We start from the raw sequence: 18,584 nt of genomic DNA, 5'->3' as shown, positions 1-18,584 counted from the left end.
AATTCATTTTTTCTTCTTTATTTTTTCCTCTGGTGTCATGCAGAGAAGCTAATCCCTGCGATAAGATGATGGTGCTTTCTGTTGTGAATTATGCTTTGTCCATTGCGGTTTATCTTCTGCTTTGCTAGAGCTAAACTAACATTAAAGTTCGTAAGTATGATCTTATTTCAGGACAGAATTTATTTGGAAACAGTGACAGGTTTCACAGGAAAAAAGAAACCCTATAGACAGATCTTTGACATAGCATCTTCCTTCCTTATTATCTTCTTAACCTGTCTGGTTGCTTGTCCTGGTGTTACTGATGCAAACAGTGCTGGATGTTAAGATTATTTATGCACTTCTTACTGTTTCTAAGGAAGAAAAAACCCGTATACCGTGTCAAAAATGAAACTGTGTTCTAGAGGGCTGATGAGATTTGCTGGAACTTCACATGAAAATATTTGGCTTTCTTAAGAATCCTTTAATAAATTCATATACATTTGTGGAAAGGTTAAACTGAATATTTAATTGGGTAAGAAATACCATGCTTCAGCTTTGATTTTGACCTTCTTGGGAATATTTTTCATCATTTTACATTACTGCATTGCAGGCCCTATTTAACTTTCTAATATATGATTGATTTCTTCATGGCATTGTCTTCCTTAAGATGTTATTTCTAAAACTAAGTGAGTAATAAATTTAATATAAGAAATAATCATTTCATTTTATGTATTAGTCACTTAGCATTAAATCTCTTTCAAAAAGCATAGCTCATTTTTCCACACTGCAGAAATTTTGTTCTTCCAAAGGTTATGCTGTGAAGCACAGATTACTTATACATGAAAGTGGAAAAGCAGTGAAAAATAACTCTCTGGAATCCAGTATGACAGTAGGGAAACATGGAAGTCCTACAGCAAGACAGTGTGCCTGAAAACTAGAGCTGTCAGCTGGAAAAATGTCTCAGAACGCCAAGCCTGAAAAATCTTCCCCATTAAATAAGCCATCATCTCTGCAAAGATAATAGATATATGTATAAAATGAAAAACAGTCCCCTGAAAGTGCTGCTTTATTCGGTATCACTTGCCATCCGTGGTCTTTAAATGGGAACATACCAATTGGAAAGGAAGACAATGAATTATCTCTGTCTTTTTTAATGGCCACGGAAAAAGATTAGGAAAATGAATTTGAAATTTTGGTGAAGGTAAGGTTTTATGCTTCGATAATTGATATGCTATTATTGAAAAGAGCTGTAGTTCATACCCCAAACCAGTACTCGTTGCCCCAAGGTGTGGTGATGAATGAAGTAATACCAAGTAACAGATGCAAAAGTTGACTTTGTGTTTCTGCTCAGGTAAACAGCTCTGTTGGGTCTCCTCTCTGATGTACTCGAATGATTGAGTAGTGTTGGTGAATAGTCCTGTGAAATTCCTACACCACCCCTCAGTTCACCTCGTCAGTTAACAAAAAATTCTTCTCTCTTGTAGGATGTATGTGTGAAGGCTTATTTAGCTCTTCGGCACCACACAAACCTGCTGATCATCCTGTTCTCCATGATGCTAATGACTGGAATGCCCCAGTTAACCAGTAAAGAGGATATTGAATATATCCGGGATGCACTGACAGTAGGGAAAAGCGAAGAAGATGCCAAAAAGCATTTTCTTGATCAGATAGAGGTTTGCAGAGATAAGGGCTGGACTGTGCAATTTAACTGGTTTTTACATCTTGTGCTTGGAATCAAACAAGGAGTAGAAAAGCATTCTGCTTAATGTTTTATGTAAATGAAGTGTGGGTGTGAATAGGAGGTTAGTGAAGCTACGTGTTATTTATGAATTCAGAATAAATGAGCAGTCAAAATTGCCTTTACTTTGCTGGCAGCTTAAATGGATCTTCTAAAAAGGCAAGAACTTTTGCTCTGCCCCTCCAGAAGGTCTTCCTGCAGTCAAGATTTTCTTTGTTTTCCAATGTCCAATGAGACTTCGTGTTGCTGGATTCCTTTCCCTAGGTGCTTCGCTGATGTGGCCTGCATTTTTCTTGTTTTCTTTAGCAAAAATTTCAGATAAATATGAAGGAGGAGCTTGAGTAAGATGATTGCCTGCAAGTTCGAATAGAAATCCCCTATGACATTAATTGCTCATGAGGGTCAGGCCCTTCAAAAGCAGAAGAATTTATTTCGTATCTGTAGTCCTATTGAAATCCCTGTATGCAATTCACTTCTTTCTCAGGATGGCTTACACTCAAGTGTTCTTCACCCACACCCTTCTCTTCTGTCCCTTCCTTAACACTGTCCTTTTTGGATCTTAAATATGTTGTCAGTAGAAACAGCTTTGGCTCTACCCCTAGAGGAGATAACCTTACTGTTATTGTAGCCTCCTGCCGTAGACAACTGAGCTGGACTGTCCTGCCAGGAGAACCTTGGAGTTACCTGGAAATTTCTCAGGTTTGAACCTGGAATTTTGAAGGTTTCATTTTGAAAGTTTTTTACTGTTTTTTTTTTAATGAGGAATGTCCGTATTCTATTACAGATTCTATTCTTACTGTAAAGTTCCACCTGGGTAGTAAAAGCCGTGTAGAAAACACATTGGTACTTCCTTATTCCTGAGAAAACTCTTTATGTAAGAGTAATTGCCATTTTACCAAATATTTGAGAAACCCAAAGTTATTTATTCTTTGGAGATACGTTTTCAGGATATACCTGGAAGGAATTAAATGTAATCTTTGAAATTGTGTATATTTTGCTATTTATTTTTAAATTCCTTAAGAGATTCTACTACTGAAAAAGCTATTTATGAAAGAAAAAACCCGTATCTTGAGTTTCAGTATTTAAACTGAAAAGAGGAAAAAATGGGCAGTGTTAAATAGAATCTTAACTTCTCTACTGTAGGGTATGCAAATCATCAAATCTGGCTGTGGTAGGACAGGAGAAAAACAGACAGCAGGAATTAGTGTTTGACTTGAATTATTATGGTATACTTCCTGCTAATTGATTTTTACCAAAGAGAGAAGATGGCTTACAATATTGCTTTTTTGCACTTGTGCCTGTGTAATTCCTTCTTTCATTGTAGTGTTACATGGGTTGTACATTACGTATCAGTGATTAACTGAACTTCCTAATTCTGTTACCGTTTGCTTTGATTGTGTCACAGAACTGTTCAGATTTTAACTACTGCTACCACTGTTACTACTGACCGTGTTCTTGAAGGATTCTTAATAAATGTACTGTAATTGGTGTCTCAGTTATGAGATGCAGCCAACCTATTCTTGAAGTGTAGATGTTTAGTCGGTTACTGTGCACAGCTATTTTTGATGTATGTGGCAGACTCTAGCTAAGGAAATCTAAAAAGTTAAGATGAATTCTGTTGTTCTGTGACATTCTGCGCAAAAGACCATACTAAAATATAAACTAAATGGTGACTATTGTCTGTAAAATTATATTTTTAGATTTGTATTTTATAGATCTGAAATAAATTGACATGTTCTGTTCGTCTGCTCAGCATTCATGAGTAAGTAGCTCAGCCCAAAATACATGCAAATATTTTTTATTCAGTTACTTGAAGACTATGTAAGTTCAGTAAGAAATCATATTTGAAATCCCACTGAGAGAAATTGGTTTAGTTCCATATTAATAACTCCGTATGATGTCAGATATCTCAATTTTAATAGTCTAGAGTATTGGAATTGCAATTATTATAATTGTAAAATGTGAATAGAATATTACCACTTTCTGAGAGCACTTTATCCGTTCCTGGTTTGTTCTAGAAAGAAAAATCTGAAGATTTTAGTGAGTTTCTAGTTTTTAAAAGTAGATCTACTGCTAAATTTAACTCCAGCAAGGGGAAATAAATGCTAACCACGACTTCGAGGGAAATGGCCTCCTTTTGCAGAGAAAAGGTCTACAAGAGATCTGCACCCAGAGGAAAGCAGTTTATCCTGCACTATACTCAGGCGGATGACTTTTATCAGCAGTTTACATTGTGATACGTTGAGTTGTATACAGTGTTTGTAACAGACATCTGAAACACCTCTGGGGTGACCTAATTAGCAGACTTCCATTACTTTCCTTGCCCACGAAGCCTACGGCTGAGCTGCCTGGGCAGTGCTGAGCTGCCTTGTGTCTTCCATGGAAGACCCCCTCTATATCGGGCATGGGGTGTTTTGCCAACCTGGCTTCTGGGAGATCAAAAGTAGCTGCCAAATCTCCTTTTTACCTACAGAACAAGCTATTAGGCAGCTTACCGGCACATTTGTCTGGCTGGGTTGGCTGTGTATCGTCTGGCTTTCCTGCACCTCTGGAAACCTCCACCCCCAACTGACTTTGTTTTCCGGCAAGCCCTGACACAAGGGCAGAGATGTTTTCTGTAGCAGCCCAGCTTCAAGGTGGAGTGGAATTGCTTTTCTGGTGGGGAGATGGGCACAAGTACACCCCTGCCTGTCCCCGTGTACGGTACAACCATCGTTTCCTGCAGTGGTGGCTGCATACCCAAGGCCTTGAAAGCTGGAGCCTTAGCACAGCCACCACTGCCAGAACAGGAAGCTGAAGTACAATTTCCCCATGCTTGGGCCTAATATCTTCCAGTGCACAAGCACACCAGCCCTTCAGAACAGCTGGTTTAGAGGGACTAGACAACAGAAGATGTGAATCAATCACTAACTGTGTTTTCCCCAGGCTCTAACACAGCATGCAGAGACAGGAAATTACATTTTCTGAGTAGGTCTCCTTATCATCCTTGTCTCCTGTTAGCCTGGAGAAGAGGAGGCTCAGCAGAGAGCAGCCTTCCAGTACTAAAGGGGGCCTACAAGAAATCTGGAAAGGGACTCTTTACAAGGGCATGTAGGGACAGGACAAGGGGGAATGGCTTTAAACTGGCAGAGCGGACGTAGACATTAGGAAAAAAGTCCTTATTGTGCGAGTGGTGAAGACACCAGCACACGCTGCCCGGAGAAGCTGTGGCTGCCCCATCCCTGGCAGTGTTCAAGGCCAGGCTGGATGGGGCTTGGAGCAAGCTGCTCTAATGGAAGGTGTCCCTGCCTGTAGCAGTGGGGGCTGGAATTAAATGGTCTTTGGGGTCCAACCCAAATGTTCTGTGATTCTACAATTTTATGACTATTTTTTTGAAAATTGCTTTTAATGGCTACTTTCTCTTTAAGATGCATTCTGTTTTCTTGGTAGTCTGCATTCACATCACTACTGCACCTAACAATGGAAATGTGAATCTATTCTTAGAGTCATTTTTTCAGACTCAGTTGCAACTTGACATATACTTTGGCCCCAGCAAGATCATTGAGATGCTGGTTAGCAATGAGTGTGTCCAAAAGGCTCCAGCCTCACTATATTCCAGGAAGGGAAGAGAAGTTGAAACAGAGCTGAAGTGTACAGCGTGATTATATTTAGATCTTTATTGAATACGCTGGTTGCACTTGTTAGAGGTATTTAATCTATCATTAGCAGAATATTTAGAATCATAGAATAGTTGGGGTTGGAAAGGACCTCAAGATCATCTAGTTCTAGCCCCTGCCATGGGCAGGGACACCTCACACTAAACCATCCCACCCAAGGCTCTGTCCAACCTGGCCTTGAACACCGCCAGGGATGGAGCATTCACAACTTCCCTGGGCAACCGATTCCAGTGCCTCACCACCCTCACAGTAAAGAACTTCCTCCTTATATCCAATCCAGACTTCACCTGTTCAAGTTTTATCCCATAAATTTAGCCTTATTTAACACGTATTTAGCAGAATTTCCTCTAAAATGGGACCAGTGATACAGAAATACAGATATGAACAACTGATGAGAAAAATATCAGTGTAAATTATAACTTTTAGGGTATTTTTCATGATAAACCTTTTTTACAGTGCGCTAGCAGCGTTCTGCAAATCTGCATGAGTAGTCCTTGGGATTATGTAGGTGACAAACTCTGTGCTGGTGACTTTCTAACATAGTTTAAGTAGTCTTGAATATAAGAAACTATTGAAATTAAAATCTGGAATACCAAACCACCTGCAGGGGCTGGTGGGCCCTTTGAGTACCCCAGTGGCACTGAAGTATCTGAGAAACACTGCCGTGCTGTCGTGAATCTTCTTATTGCAACTTAGACAATGCATGTTGGAAACAGCACTCCAGAAATTGCCTGTTCTCCTGGATGGAAATTTGCAGGTTCCTGCCATGACCACCCCACGCAGCGTTTGGAAGCAGAATTAGCCAGAAAAGTACTAATGTACCTTTAAACTTTGTGGCGTGTTTACAGAAATAGGATTTGTGCTGGAGAAGAGAAAGCAGTTTGTCTGCAGTTACTCCATTAATAATGAGGACAAATCAGAGATAAAGGTTATAACCGTGTGGGGTTTGTACATCATAGTAGAGATAAGAAAAGGTGACCCGCTATAGTATGATACAGGGAGATGGTTAGAGGGATGTAGTGTTTCAAGCATCAGTGGGTGTGTTACACCCAGCAAGAGTGAGGCTGGTGTTCTGCCAGTTGATAATGAGCAAGTGGGCACTTGACAGGAAAAGCTCTTTCCTTCCTGCCCCTGGCAATGGGGGTTTGTTGTTTTGAAGGGTGCATGGCAGCACCTGCCATGGCAAGAGCCCTCCTCAGGCTGGGGAAGGCAGGGAGGCAGTGTTTAGAAAAGTACCATTTCTCAGGTAATCTCCTGGGGATGCAGAAGAAGAGGCTGTCACTTTGGAAACAGCAGCAGCACAGTGCCAGAAACACATGCCAGTTAATTTTAGCTAACAAAAGAGACCTGTGTATGGCAGAAGAGCTATATCGAGTAAGTACGAGCACAACCCACACTTTGGTGCTATCTCTCTGGTGTTCAGCATTAGGAGTCACAGTTTCCAGGTGCTGGTTGTGCTCTCAGTGCTGTTCTATCTATGGTCAGAGTTTACCACCAAGCCATTTATTAAGTGCATGAAGAAACAAATGGAAAAGAATAAACTGCATTTCTTGAGAAGATAAACATTGAGAGACACAAAGGAAGTTCAAATCTAATGTAATGAAGAATAACCAGGCAAGATCCCTGAAAGCAGAAAGAAAATAGCAATGTTAATAGCCCATAGTACAAAGCAGTTCTAAAATTACAGCTCAGACTTTGTACCAGATCCTCCTTTGCCTTTGAATTTATCTTCCTCTATCGAGAATAATTACAATGCAAAAGGCTATGAGGGCTATGACTGCTTAACCACCTAAGAAATCCAAACTGCCACAATGGAGTTCCATGATAAAGAGTTCATTAACAATTCAGATATGGCCAGAGCTGTATTTTGCTCAGAATATTTACCATTAAATTACCTGAGATTACATAAAAAATGCAAAGGAACAATCAGCCTTGTGCCTCTTCCCCAAACCAACCAGCAAGTGTCTGGGACTGGCATTAAACTCATCACATGGGGAAGTTATTCCCCATCATGATGGAAATGCATTTTTTCTGAAGCCTTCTGGCCTCTGTCAGGGACAGGATACGGGCCTGGACAGACTCTGTCTCTGGTGCAGGATGGCAGCTCTTCTGCTCAGCTGTCAAATGTCTCTGCACGAAGAATCTCGGTGAGATAAACAGGGCTCCTTGGGAAACGCTCTCCCTCCAGCCAAAGTTATCCCTCATCTTGATGAAGGTCACGACAGCCTCTCTTTTACAAACCTGCCTCTTTCCCACAGAATATTATGTATTTTCCAAGCTTTATAAAAGAGCAATCCTGCCTGTCTGCAGAGAATACCCAGAGATCTCGGCAGCTGTAGAGCAGTCTGAAGACAAAACGCTCCAGGCAGGGACTTTTTGATTCAAGGTGATGCTGCATGCAAAGGCAGGCAATGATTCCTCATGCTGCTGCAGACCTGGCGTTCTAGGGAGATGCTAATTAGCTAAATGTTAATTTTTCAGAGGGCCATCTTTGGGAATCTGTGATTCCCAAAGGCAAAGAGTGGCTTCTAACCAGACTGGAGTCTTGAGGGTGCTGTGGAGATGAACACCAGCCCTGTGGGGAGTAGGAGGCCATAGTGTGCGTCTTTCGCAGGGCAATGGGGACCCAGTGGCAGCAACTCTGCAAAAGTGGACATGGAAGTCAGGGTTTAGACGCCAGGATGAGCTGTGTGCTCCGGGGCTTCAGGAGAGGGCAAGTATTGTGTTGTACTGAAGGCCAGACTAGGAGCCATTTGATGGCAGATTCTGCGCCATCACTCAGCTTTTCTGCAAAACGAGAGGCAGACCCCAGACCATCTGAGGGGGCAACAGCACCACTCCCCCCCCTCAAGGGCTCCGAGCGCACAGCCAGCACTACTAGCAGGGTGTAGACCTCAGCAGATAAGGCACGTTCCTGAAAGGACCCTTTCTTGGTGTTCATGCAACTGCTGTGCACAACTGTAACTCATTAACACAACGTTGGTGGAGTGTCCCTCTTGAGGATCTGAGGAATGCACCTCTTGGAAGACTTTTTCTTACAGTTTTATTTATTCCCACTGTTCTCCTTTCCTTATTCCACCCCTGCTTTCTTCTGTAAATACTAACATGGACTCTGCAGTGAATAGTGTGGGCTTAAAAATCCTTATTTATCCTTATATAAAGGCTTGTTTAGTTTACCCTGTCCTCTGGAGTTCCATATGCCCACAAGGCATCTAAACACAGGCAACAATGCGTAGCATTAGGATGTTTAAAAAGAGCAAGAGGACTGCTTTCACAATGTTGTTAGCACCAGAAGAAAGGACCCAGCTGTCTTCAGTGGTGCTGACACACAAGACGCTCACCCCAAACTGGAGACTAAAGAACCCCTAACTCATCAAGTATCCTTTTAGAATGTTGACTTTTTTAACTCCCTTCTCTGCCTCTGTCCCCATGTCCCCACACAATTGTCTTATTCTGCACATCTGTGGATGTGCACATAATGCACACCTCTCCATTGCTGCTCCAATGGTGTCTCCTCTAGCCCTCCATCACCCCTCCAAGAAGCCGACCACCATTCCTTCCCTGTTCTCTAACTCTCTGTTGGACTGCTTTCCCACAGGAGCCCATATTCCTCTTCTATACCAGGTCCACAAAGTGCATTTGGAAAAAGAACAATGAGCACCCAAGAAAAACAAAGTGTTCTCCTTCTACCTCATGTTTCCCAATAAAGAGTTACATGAGCTGCAGAGATTTCTGTGTTATTTTTATAACACCAGCCACCCACAGGCTGGGGGAAACCCAACCTATGCAGAGAGGTCTTCAGTTAACACAGAACAGCTTACCCTCGCAGTCCTCAAGTACTGGGACTATCAGGACTATTCAATGAGAACAAGCACAGTTTATAAAAATAGAATTTATACAACATAAACTTGTTTTGTTTTTTTCTTTTGTGAGTAGATAAAACCATATGTGAATGATCATTCCCTGCTGCTGCTGCTCAGGGTCTTCACCCCACTTCCTCACTTCTGTTCTCTTGTTGCTGTTGCTTGGGCCTCAAAATCTAGACTGTCCACTTCTGGCATGGTTTAACCCCAGCCAGCAACTCAGCCCCACACAGCCTCTCACTCACTCTTCCCTAGTGGGATGGGGGAGAGAACTGGAAGGGTAAAAGTAAGAAAACTCGTGGGTTAAGATAATGGCAGTTTAACAGGTAAAGCAAGAGCTGCACAAGCAGCGCAAAACAGTGGATTCATTCACCACTTCACATGGGCTGGCAGTGTTCAGCCATCTCCAGGACAGCAGGGCTCCATCACATAATGGTTACTTTGGAAGACAAACACCATCACCCTAAACATGTGCCAACCTTCCTATAGCCAGGAAATGCCCAGCTGAATGCTAGGAAAGGAACCAAGTGTCAAAAGTAGAGTAACTAGAGATGCTGTCAACACCTGCCCTGGGAGAAACTTGCTAAAAATTCTCCTGACTGTGAATCCCTTTAGGACATGAACCTAACAGCAAGAATAAATCAGGAAAAGCTGTGTGTATATGCTTCAAGGTGCAAAGCACTGGAAGACCAAGCTTTCCCAACTTTAATGCTTTGTATTCACCCTCCTGACTACTATTATCTGTGGTCTCAAGGTGGAAAAGGAACGTTATAGTAAATATACACTTGACTGGAAAAGTGGAGAAATCTTAACGTAGTGAATGCAATAGTAACAGAAATACAGCCCTTCCCCAGGATGACCAAGACTCAACAAACCCGAATAATGCGGGGCCACCACAGTCTAGTTATCCCAGCTGGTAGCATGTACGCATCCCATCCAAAACTGGGATGAATTCAGCTAGTGGCTTCAGCACCTGGACCTACAAAAAAGCAAGTTAGCTTTGTCCAGTACTCTTCTTAAGGCAGTACTTCAGAGAGTGCCCTTTAGTATATCACGTTCACAAGAGAGAAGCCAATAAAAGGATATAGGGAAGAGCCTTTATCATAATTGTAATATCCTAATTTACAACAACAGTAAAAATAAAGCACCAGAAAGATCTGTTAGTGTTGTTTACAAGATCAAGAGAATATAACATGAAACTCAATCTCAGTAAAACATTTAAGAGCACCATTTTGTCAAAAAGACGTGCAAACCACAGTACAGACAGTAACAACCTGCCAGGATTTGTTTAAATATAGTAGATCTCACAGCAAGACCTCCCAAAGTCTTAAAGCATACCACAACCCTTTAAACACCGCTAGAAGTATACAGCTTGCTGGCAGCAGGGAGAACTGCCCTGTTACAGGGAGAAGCTATGTGAGTGCAGAAGAGGGCACAAAAATCCCTATAGCAACATTTCTGCTCAAGCAGGGAAAGGAAATATTTGTGGATGTCAGAAATTTCACAGATCTATGAAGGGCAGGATTTAAATGATTCATGGAGTGAAAAACCATATAGAACATATTTTCTCTCACATATGTAAGAGAAAATACTATTACAGAAGGCTGAAAAAAAACCCAGCATTTGGAGAAACACAGATATTTCCCCAAACTTCTCAGTGCCTACTAGAAATAAAAACATAATTACACCAATGAGATAATGAATCTTTTAGGACAATCAGTCCTTCAGGGAAATTTAGGAAACCTGGTTAATTTGTAGAACAACAAAGTATTCTTGGCTACCAAAGACTTCAGAAAGGAAGAAACGAAGTTAACTCTGGAGTACTGACTACAGAAACAGGATATCTTGTCATTACAAGTAAAATATTTCTCTAAATTGGAGAGATATCAATTTGATGGACGGACCACTTGGTGGATAAAGAACTGCCTGGATGGCCACACACAAAGAGTTGTGGTCAATGGCTCGATGTCCGGCTGGAGACCAGTAGCGAGTGGTGTCCCTCAGGGGTCGGTGTTGGGACCGGTCTTGTTTAACATCTTCATCGCTGACATGGACAGTGGGATTGAGTGCGCCCTCAGAAAGTTTGCCGATGACACCAAGCTGTGTGGTCCGGTTGATACGCTGGAGGGAAGGGATGCCATCCAGAGGGACCTTGACACGCTTGTGAGGTGGGCTGATGCCAACCTTATGAAGTTCAACCATGACAAGTGCAAGGTCCTACTCCTGGGTCGGAGCAATCCCAGGCACAGCTACAGGCTGGGCAAAGAAGAGATTCAGAGCGGCTCTGCGGGGAAGGACTTGGGGGTGCTGGTCGATGAGAAAATGAACATGAGCCGGCTTCAGTGTGCGCTCGCAGCCCAGAAAGCCAACCGTATCCTGGGCTGCATCAAAAGGAGCGTGACCAGCAGGGCGAAGGAGGTGATCCTGCCCCTCTGCTCTGCTCTTGTGAGACCTCACCTGGAGCACTGTGTGCAGTTCTGGTGTCCTCAACATAAAAAGGACATGGAACTGCTGGAACAAGTCCAGAGGAGGGCCATGAGGATGATCAGGGGACTGGAGCACCTCCCGTATGAAGACAGGCTGAGGAAGTTGGGGCTGTTCAGCCTGGAGAAGAGAAGGCTGCGTGGAGACCTCATAGCAGCCTTCTAGTACCTGAAGGGGGCCTATAGGGATGCTGGGGAGGGACTCTTCATCAGGGACTGTAGTGACAGGACAAGGGGTAACGGGTTCAAACTTAAACAGGGGAAGTTTAGATTGGATATAAGGAGGAAATTCTTTCCTGTTAGGGTGGTGAGGCACTGGAATCGGTTGCCCAGGGAGGTTGTGAATGCTCCATCCCTGGCAGTGTTCAAGGCCAGGTTGGATGAAGCCTTGTGTGGGATGGTTTAGTGTGAGGTGTCCCTGTCCATGGCAGGGGGGTTGGAACTGGATGATCTTGAGGTCCTTTCCAACCCTAACTATTCTATGATTCTATGATTTCAATGGCTCTGAAAAAGGTACTCAGGAGACCTCTCAAATGTACACACAAGGAAATGCTGTGCACTTCCCCAGCAAGAATGATCCACATGTTTAGAGACTGTTTCCTTCATCCAAAACACCAGAAGCAGAACTCAGAGAGCTTGACAGTGATGCCTGAGGCGCCCAGCAGAGCACAGCAGGGGTTGGTGGCTGCCCTTTCTTAACTCAGAGGAAACCATTACCTGCTGACAGTTGATTACTATGGCAATTTTTCAGCCTCAATCAAACAACATGGGTGCCAACAATACAGCAAATGAGGCTGTGACAGAGCCATACCAAGCTCCTGGGCTGTGAGGGCAGAGGTGTATGGTGGTAGAAACTTAGCTCTTCAGTACACATTGATGTTTATGTATCTCATCTAATCTCTACAAACTGCTGGGAGCAAGATCTTTATTGTTAATTTGCCATGTAGTTTTTCCTAAAATCTGTGATTTACAACGACTTACACCAAGCTAAAGTGACTGTCTGGCATGGAATGGGTGAGCATAGGAAGCCTAATGTTAGTACCAAGCCCAGTGGAAGTATCCAGCCCCTGTACATGGGCTATGTTGGCATCATTCAAGCCCTGGCTGCTTGATTGAGAAACCAACTTGCAAAATGCTTTCTGGCACTTTTACCAACACCTAACGTCAACACATAGTGACTTGTTGAACTGAGTATGAGTAAGTGTAAGAAATAAAAGGAAGGTGTTATCTGCCACTAGTCTCAGAATTTTGCAGCAGGATGAAGTCCAGGAATTCATCTGTGCTCAATGGTTTTCTTGAATAAAAAGGCCTGTAAAGAAGGGACAGCTGGAAGTGGAGATTCAATAGGAAAAGTTCTTGCTAGATTCTGCTTTCAGTCCGAATGACAGCAAGGCCCTGAAAGCTGAGAGCTGTGCTTAAAAACTTCTGCTGTAACTTAGTTTCTTGACTGTTTTGCCCAAATAAAAGCATCTTTTTGTTAATGCTGACCAACAAGTCAGTAAGGAAAACATTAGAACTGTTCCTGTAAAAGTAGGAGAGTGCATTAGCTTACTCTTGAGTGCTTATCCTCCAACAATTGGTTTGTGGTTTGCACTTTTCTCAGTGCTACTTTACACGTTGAAAAAGAGCTCTGTTGGAAGGTGTAAGCAAATACCTTCCTGGCAGATGAGCAGACTAGAGATAGTTTATGACTTGGAGAATCTCCATACCCATGAGTCATCATTTAGCAGTGTTTGCCAGATAAGGGATTTGCAGTGAATTTGTTCAAGAAATAGTCAACAACAAACATCTGAGGGATTTAACAGATCTGTACAGGATGGATGTTTCAGACATGCACAACCTGCTTTCTATATTATTCTTGGTCCAATGGACAGAAAGCTGAGAAAGATACAAAAGTAGTCAATCAGCTACTAATCAAAGCAAATGAAGGTTGTCGAGACCTTCCCTCAGTTTACCAAACTACTGAAAACAAGCAAAAGCTGTGAGTTTTTCCTAATGCCAAGAGTTATTAATCAACATTTGTTCACTGGAAGATGAGCTATAAATTGTACTATGATAAAAAGTGCCAAATCACTTAAAACTTCCACAGAAAATGTCAGATTTGTGACAAGAAACCTAAGAAGAAGGCTTAATCTAAGAAATTAAATCAACCTAATTTTTATGCACACAGAAGGGACATACAGGGAAAAAGGAAAGTCCTTGTTCGTAGCTGTGCAGTATGCTGCCAGCAGTACTGAAACAGCAAATAAAGAGAAAATGCCGTCAGTATTAGCAAGCCCTGGGAACCTCCTGCTTCGCATATTGAAAACTCCAATACAGCCAACCCAAGCACAGCTGATTTTTCATGTTTTGGCTATAGCTACAATAACCTAAAGTAACACTTGCTTCAGATGGAACGAAAGATTAAAATGCCCTAAGAAAGTATTATGGTATATTTCTAAGCAACCTGGCCTGATGGAAGGTGTCCCTGCCAATGGCAGGGGATTGGAACTGGATCACAGAATCACAGAATCACAGAATCACAGAATCCCAAGGGTTGGAAGGGACCTAAAAAGATCATCTAGTCCAACCCCCCTGCAAGAGCAGGGTAACCTACAGTACATCACACAGGAACTTGTCCAGGCGGGCCTTGAATATCTCCAGTGTAGGAGACTCCACAACCCCCCTGGGCAGCCTGTTCCAGTGCTCTGTCACTCTTACAGTAAAGAAGTTCTTCCTGATGTTAACGTGGAACTTCCTATGTTCCAGTTTACACCGAGCTTTAAGGTGCCTTCCAATCCGAACCATTCTAGGATTCCATGATTTTGACAACGTTTTTAAGAATACCTCCAAAATTAATTTGCTTATGAGAATGTGTGGTAAGACACAAGCAAATCGTTGTACGGATTTTTTAAGCAAGGAAGAGGAAATTAGTCTTCCTTAATCTTTTGCCTTGAACTAAGTTGTGAACAAAGCATGTGCTTGAAAAGTTTTGTTAATAACAAGCCTGTTTAGTTTAGTTCATCCCATATGGATCTTCATTTATTCACACATGCCTAAATAAAGGCAACAAAATCATGTTTACCCTGGGATATTTGCTTTTTTTCCCTCAAGAGGTGATTTCTTTCACACTCTTGCTAACACTGCTATATCTGCAAAGCTTAAGTACAGAGTAAATTTCCAGTTGAAAACGTAACTTAAATACAAACAGTACATAATCGAAACCATCCTTCCCACAAGTGTGACGTCTGAAAGAAGAAACCTTGGACGCTCTTGTTGAACGGTGGATACTCCTATGGCCAATTTAGAGTGGAAATAAGATAAATAAGAAGTAAGACAACTCCATGGTATCGTTCCACTTCTTGGAGAGGTTCCTGATATTGCTGTTTCACAAGGGGAAAGAACAGAGGAGGTGTAATTCCCAAAGTGAGTGTCAGAGCTCATATTGCCTTCGATCTCAGGAGCTTTTTTAATTGTATGTAGGCCATGTGGCACTTGCAGAAAACAGGCAAAGAGGGGTTTGATGAGAGAATTGCTTCTGCTTTCTGGATGTCTGCTCTCAACACATTTGGGAGCATATGTGCTTTGGGTAGCCAGGACAGCACACGTCATCAAGGTAACAGAAAAGGAAGCAACTGCAGTCAGAGTTCAAGACAACAAGGAGATCAAAGTTTTGGGTGCCAGGCTGAATATCAAAATAACCAGCTCTGTAGGAATTCAATGCCAAATCACAGTAAATGAGCTGTGATTTGCTCAAGCTGCAACACCACAGTCCTGGGCTTGGGAGCAGGATGTACTGTACCCAAAGAAAATAGGAACAATAAGATTCAGAGCTGGAAATCCAAGGCCCACTTCAAGCACAACTTCTTCAGCTTTTGGAAAACAACCTTGGTAAATCTCTAGTCACATCATCATAACAATTTTCCCATCCTGTTGGCTAAACAATATCAGTACTAAATATAGGCCTCCCTGGCATGCCAGCAGGAGCCTGCCAAACATGAAGGAGAGCAATTTGTCCTTCCTGAGAAGACACATGCCACCATCAGGCATATGGTACTGAGCCAGAAACAATTCTCCTCAGAATGGCAAACAGCCTGCTACTGGCCTCAGCCTGATGTATTCCGTGCTATCGTTACCATACTTGTAACATGGAGGATAATTATGACATTTCAGGACACTATTTTTGTCCAGGTAAGAGTCACTCTCATAAGAGAACTCACTGAAATGTAAAGTTAGAAAGTAATGCCATCATTTGAAAAACAGGGAGTAATCTGGTGAATCTTCACACCATGTTTTAAGGTCCTAAACCCACAAATGGGACTGTTCCACCTCCAGCTACTTTTTATATATAAATCAGTATGTACTAAGCTCTGTGACAAACAGATTGTCACAGCTGTTAAAGAGAAATGAGTCAAATGGGTCAAAGAGAAATGAGTCAAATGGGTCAAAGAGAAATGAGTTGCATTTGGCAGGGAATTGGCTTATCCTTTAAAGACCAGGTCTACAAATAAACAATAAACTCTGTAAGACCTATTTACTGTAATGTATGGGTCTACTTTGCGCAGAAAATGAGCTAATCATGGGGAAAATAAAACAATTTCTTTGTGAATCTCTTCTGATGGATTATCCTCCTAAACTCTGATAGATTGGTCCAGTTTTTAGTGACTTAGTCATCAACAAGCTCCAAGAACAGATTTTAAACTAACACAAAACCATGACATTTCCATTTTTTTCAGGACCCTTGATCTTTCCCACACACAAACTAATCAGTTACAGTCTTACACTGGAAATGGATTGCTTACAAAAATACTTCTGAGAAATAAAATGTTAGACTTTTATCCAACAGTGAAAGTTAGTCTGGCACAAAGGTCCATTGGCACACACCTACTCACAAGTTCATGACGAAGAACAACAAAGTAAACCACTGAGATCTGGAGAAGGTAATTGCTCTGTTCTTCCAAATACAACAAATAGGTTCAGAGATAACCAGAAGTAAGGAAATCTGCACTGATTAAAAGTAGGTTTATATATAGTAAAGGGAAGAGTCTGTAGTTTTCCTTGTAAGAACTAATACTAGATATGTCCAAAGAACTGTGTTTTTTCCAGTTGAAAAGGTGGAGGAGAAGGAGACTGAAGTTCACTGGAAAAGTAGAAAGGATTTTTGTGTTGCCTGTTAACTTCTCCATGAGGGAAGAAATTCTTAACTGTTAGGGCGGTGAGGCGCTGGAATGGGTTGCCTAGGGAAGCTGTGAATGCTCCATCCCTGGTGGTGCTGAAGGCCAGGTTGGACAGAGCCTTGGGTGAGATGGTTTAGTGTGAGGTGTCCCTGCCCATGGCAGGGGGCACTGGAACTGGATGATCTTAAGGTCCTTTCCAACCCTAACTATTCCATGATTCTACGATTCTAAGGTGTGCTGAGCAAAGAAGCAAAGAGCTTTGTGCTGGAGATTTCTTTTCCTTCTCCAGCCTACAGCTACGGTACCTGACATAAACAATAGATAAGAAACAAGTTAGAAAGTGAGTAAATTATCATCATCTTTCAGAGGGAAAATCAGAAATGTCACAAAAAGAACAAAAGGCAATGGAACCAGCAATTCAAAAGTTTAGATGCCCTTTTGCAGGCTGAGAACTACTAGTTGCAATTACATTAGCTGTGATGTTTTGAAGGATTATGATTTATGGACCTTGCTCTGTGGTAAATGCTTTTTGCTACAAATGGCTTTGAAACTGGGCAGTGTGGCAGAGTCCTCATGCAGGGTCTGGTCACATCAATGAGACTGTCCCTGAATTCTGGAAGTGGGGTGCTGCCTCTTGTAGCAAACACATTGAAGATCAGCATAGAGGTGCACACAACTAGCAGAGGTGGTACTCCAGATAGGAAAGGGACAGAGGAGTTTCATGGGCTTGTGGGATTTTTTTTCCCCCTTCATTTGGAGTAGTGAAAGAAGAGAGTTCTGCAACCTGTTTCAATATTCTTTAGTTGCTGTTGAGCTGTGAGTAATGTTCCCCTTTAAAACTTCCTTGACGCATACCCTGGTTCTTAGCTGAGTGCGCTTTGTCTGGAAACCAGCTATTAGGCACTCACCCGTATCTCAAGAGTCAGGCAATCAGTATTGAGGTGTCATGATGTGCTCATTCTCTTTAGATTCTGTACTTACAAACTGGATTGCTTGGAATAAAAGTGGCTGTTCTGTCCTGCTGTGTAAGGAAATAAAGATGTTTCTGACATATAATACTGTTTTGTTCAAGGATAAGGTCATCTTATTGTGCCAAGGAAACTCTTTTTAAGGCCACAGAATGAAGTAATTCCAAAAATGCACTGGTTTTTATTAATGTTTTCAAGCTTTCTGTCTAGCCCAAGGCATTGTTAATATTGATATTAATACATACTTGGCTTCCAAACAAGCCTGCAATCACTGTAGCTCATCTATATTAAATATAAGAACTCTAAACCCTCAATTGTTGATACATCACTGCAGTCTAACCACTTAGCAGCAGGTTCTCATCTGTTTGAAAAACAGATTTCCAATGGGTTTCAGCTGTGGTCGCTTCTTTAAAAATCACAGATTTGTAACTCCTGCTTGTCCAGTTTCATCAGAGAGTGAACAATCTTTACCATGTTTGAATTACTACCATTTTAGTAGAGGAGCTCAGCCTAGTTTTGTAATTGCTGCTGGATGAGTAATTCCTCCTCACCCATGTAGTCCCATTGAGTTTCCATTTAAGCAAGAACTTGCAAGATCAGGACCTTTCACCCTCAGCACTGCCTCTTTTTTAGAATGTAACTATTTTTATTCTCCAGCTTCCAGGCATAGAACTGTTGACAACTAAACTGAGGAATGCCAATGCTTGAGACACAAAAAGAAAATAAAGCCATCAATAAAAT

The 18,584-nt window shown here is 42.0% G+C and overlaps 1 protein-coding gene across 2 annotated transcripts in view; it reads left to right on the top strand.

The window, feature by feature from the left end:
- The window catches only part of PIK3CG (phosphatidylinositol-4,5-bisphosphate 3-kinase catalytic subunit gamma), a 34,449-nt gene extending 31,215 nt beyond the window's left edge, over positions 1-3,234 (top strand). For both annotated transcript variants that reach the window (XM_065666041.1, XM_065666046.1), the window contains exon 11: positions 1,464-3,234. In XM_065666041.1, coding sequence (XP_065522113.1) covers positions 1,464-1,745 — 282 coding nt within the window. In that variant the 3' untranslated portion in view covers positions 1,746-3,234. The remainder of the gene's footprint in view (positions 1-1,463) is intronic.
- The last annotated feature ends 15,350 nt before the right edge of the window (positions 3,235-18,584 follow it).

Source organism: Lathamus discolor, chromosome 1 (genome assembly GCF_037157495.1).
Source record: "Lathamus discolor isolate bLatDis1 chromosome 1, bLatDis1.hap1, whole genome shotgun sequence".
Classification (NCBI taxonomy): Eukaryota; Metazoa; Chordata; class Aves; order Psittaciformes; family Psittacidae; genus Lathamus; species Lathamus discolor.
Note: the sequence above shows the minus strand (reverse complement) of the source record. Positions and strands in the feature narration are given on the sequence as shown.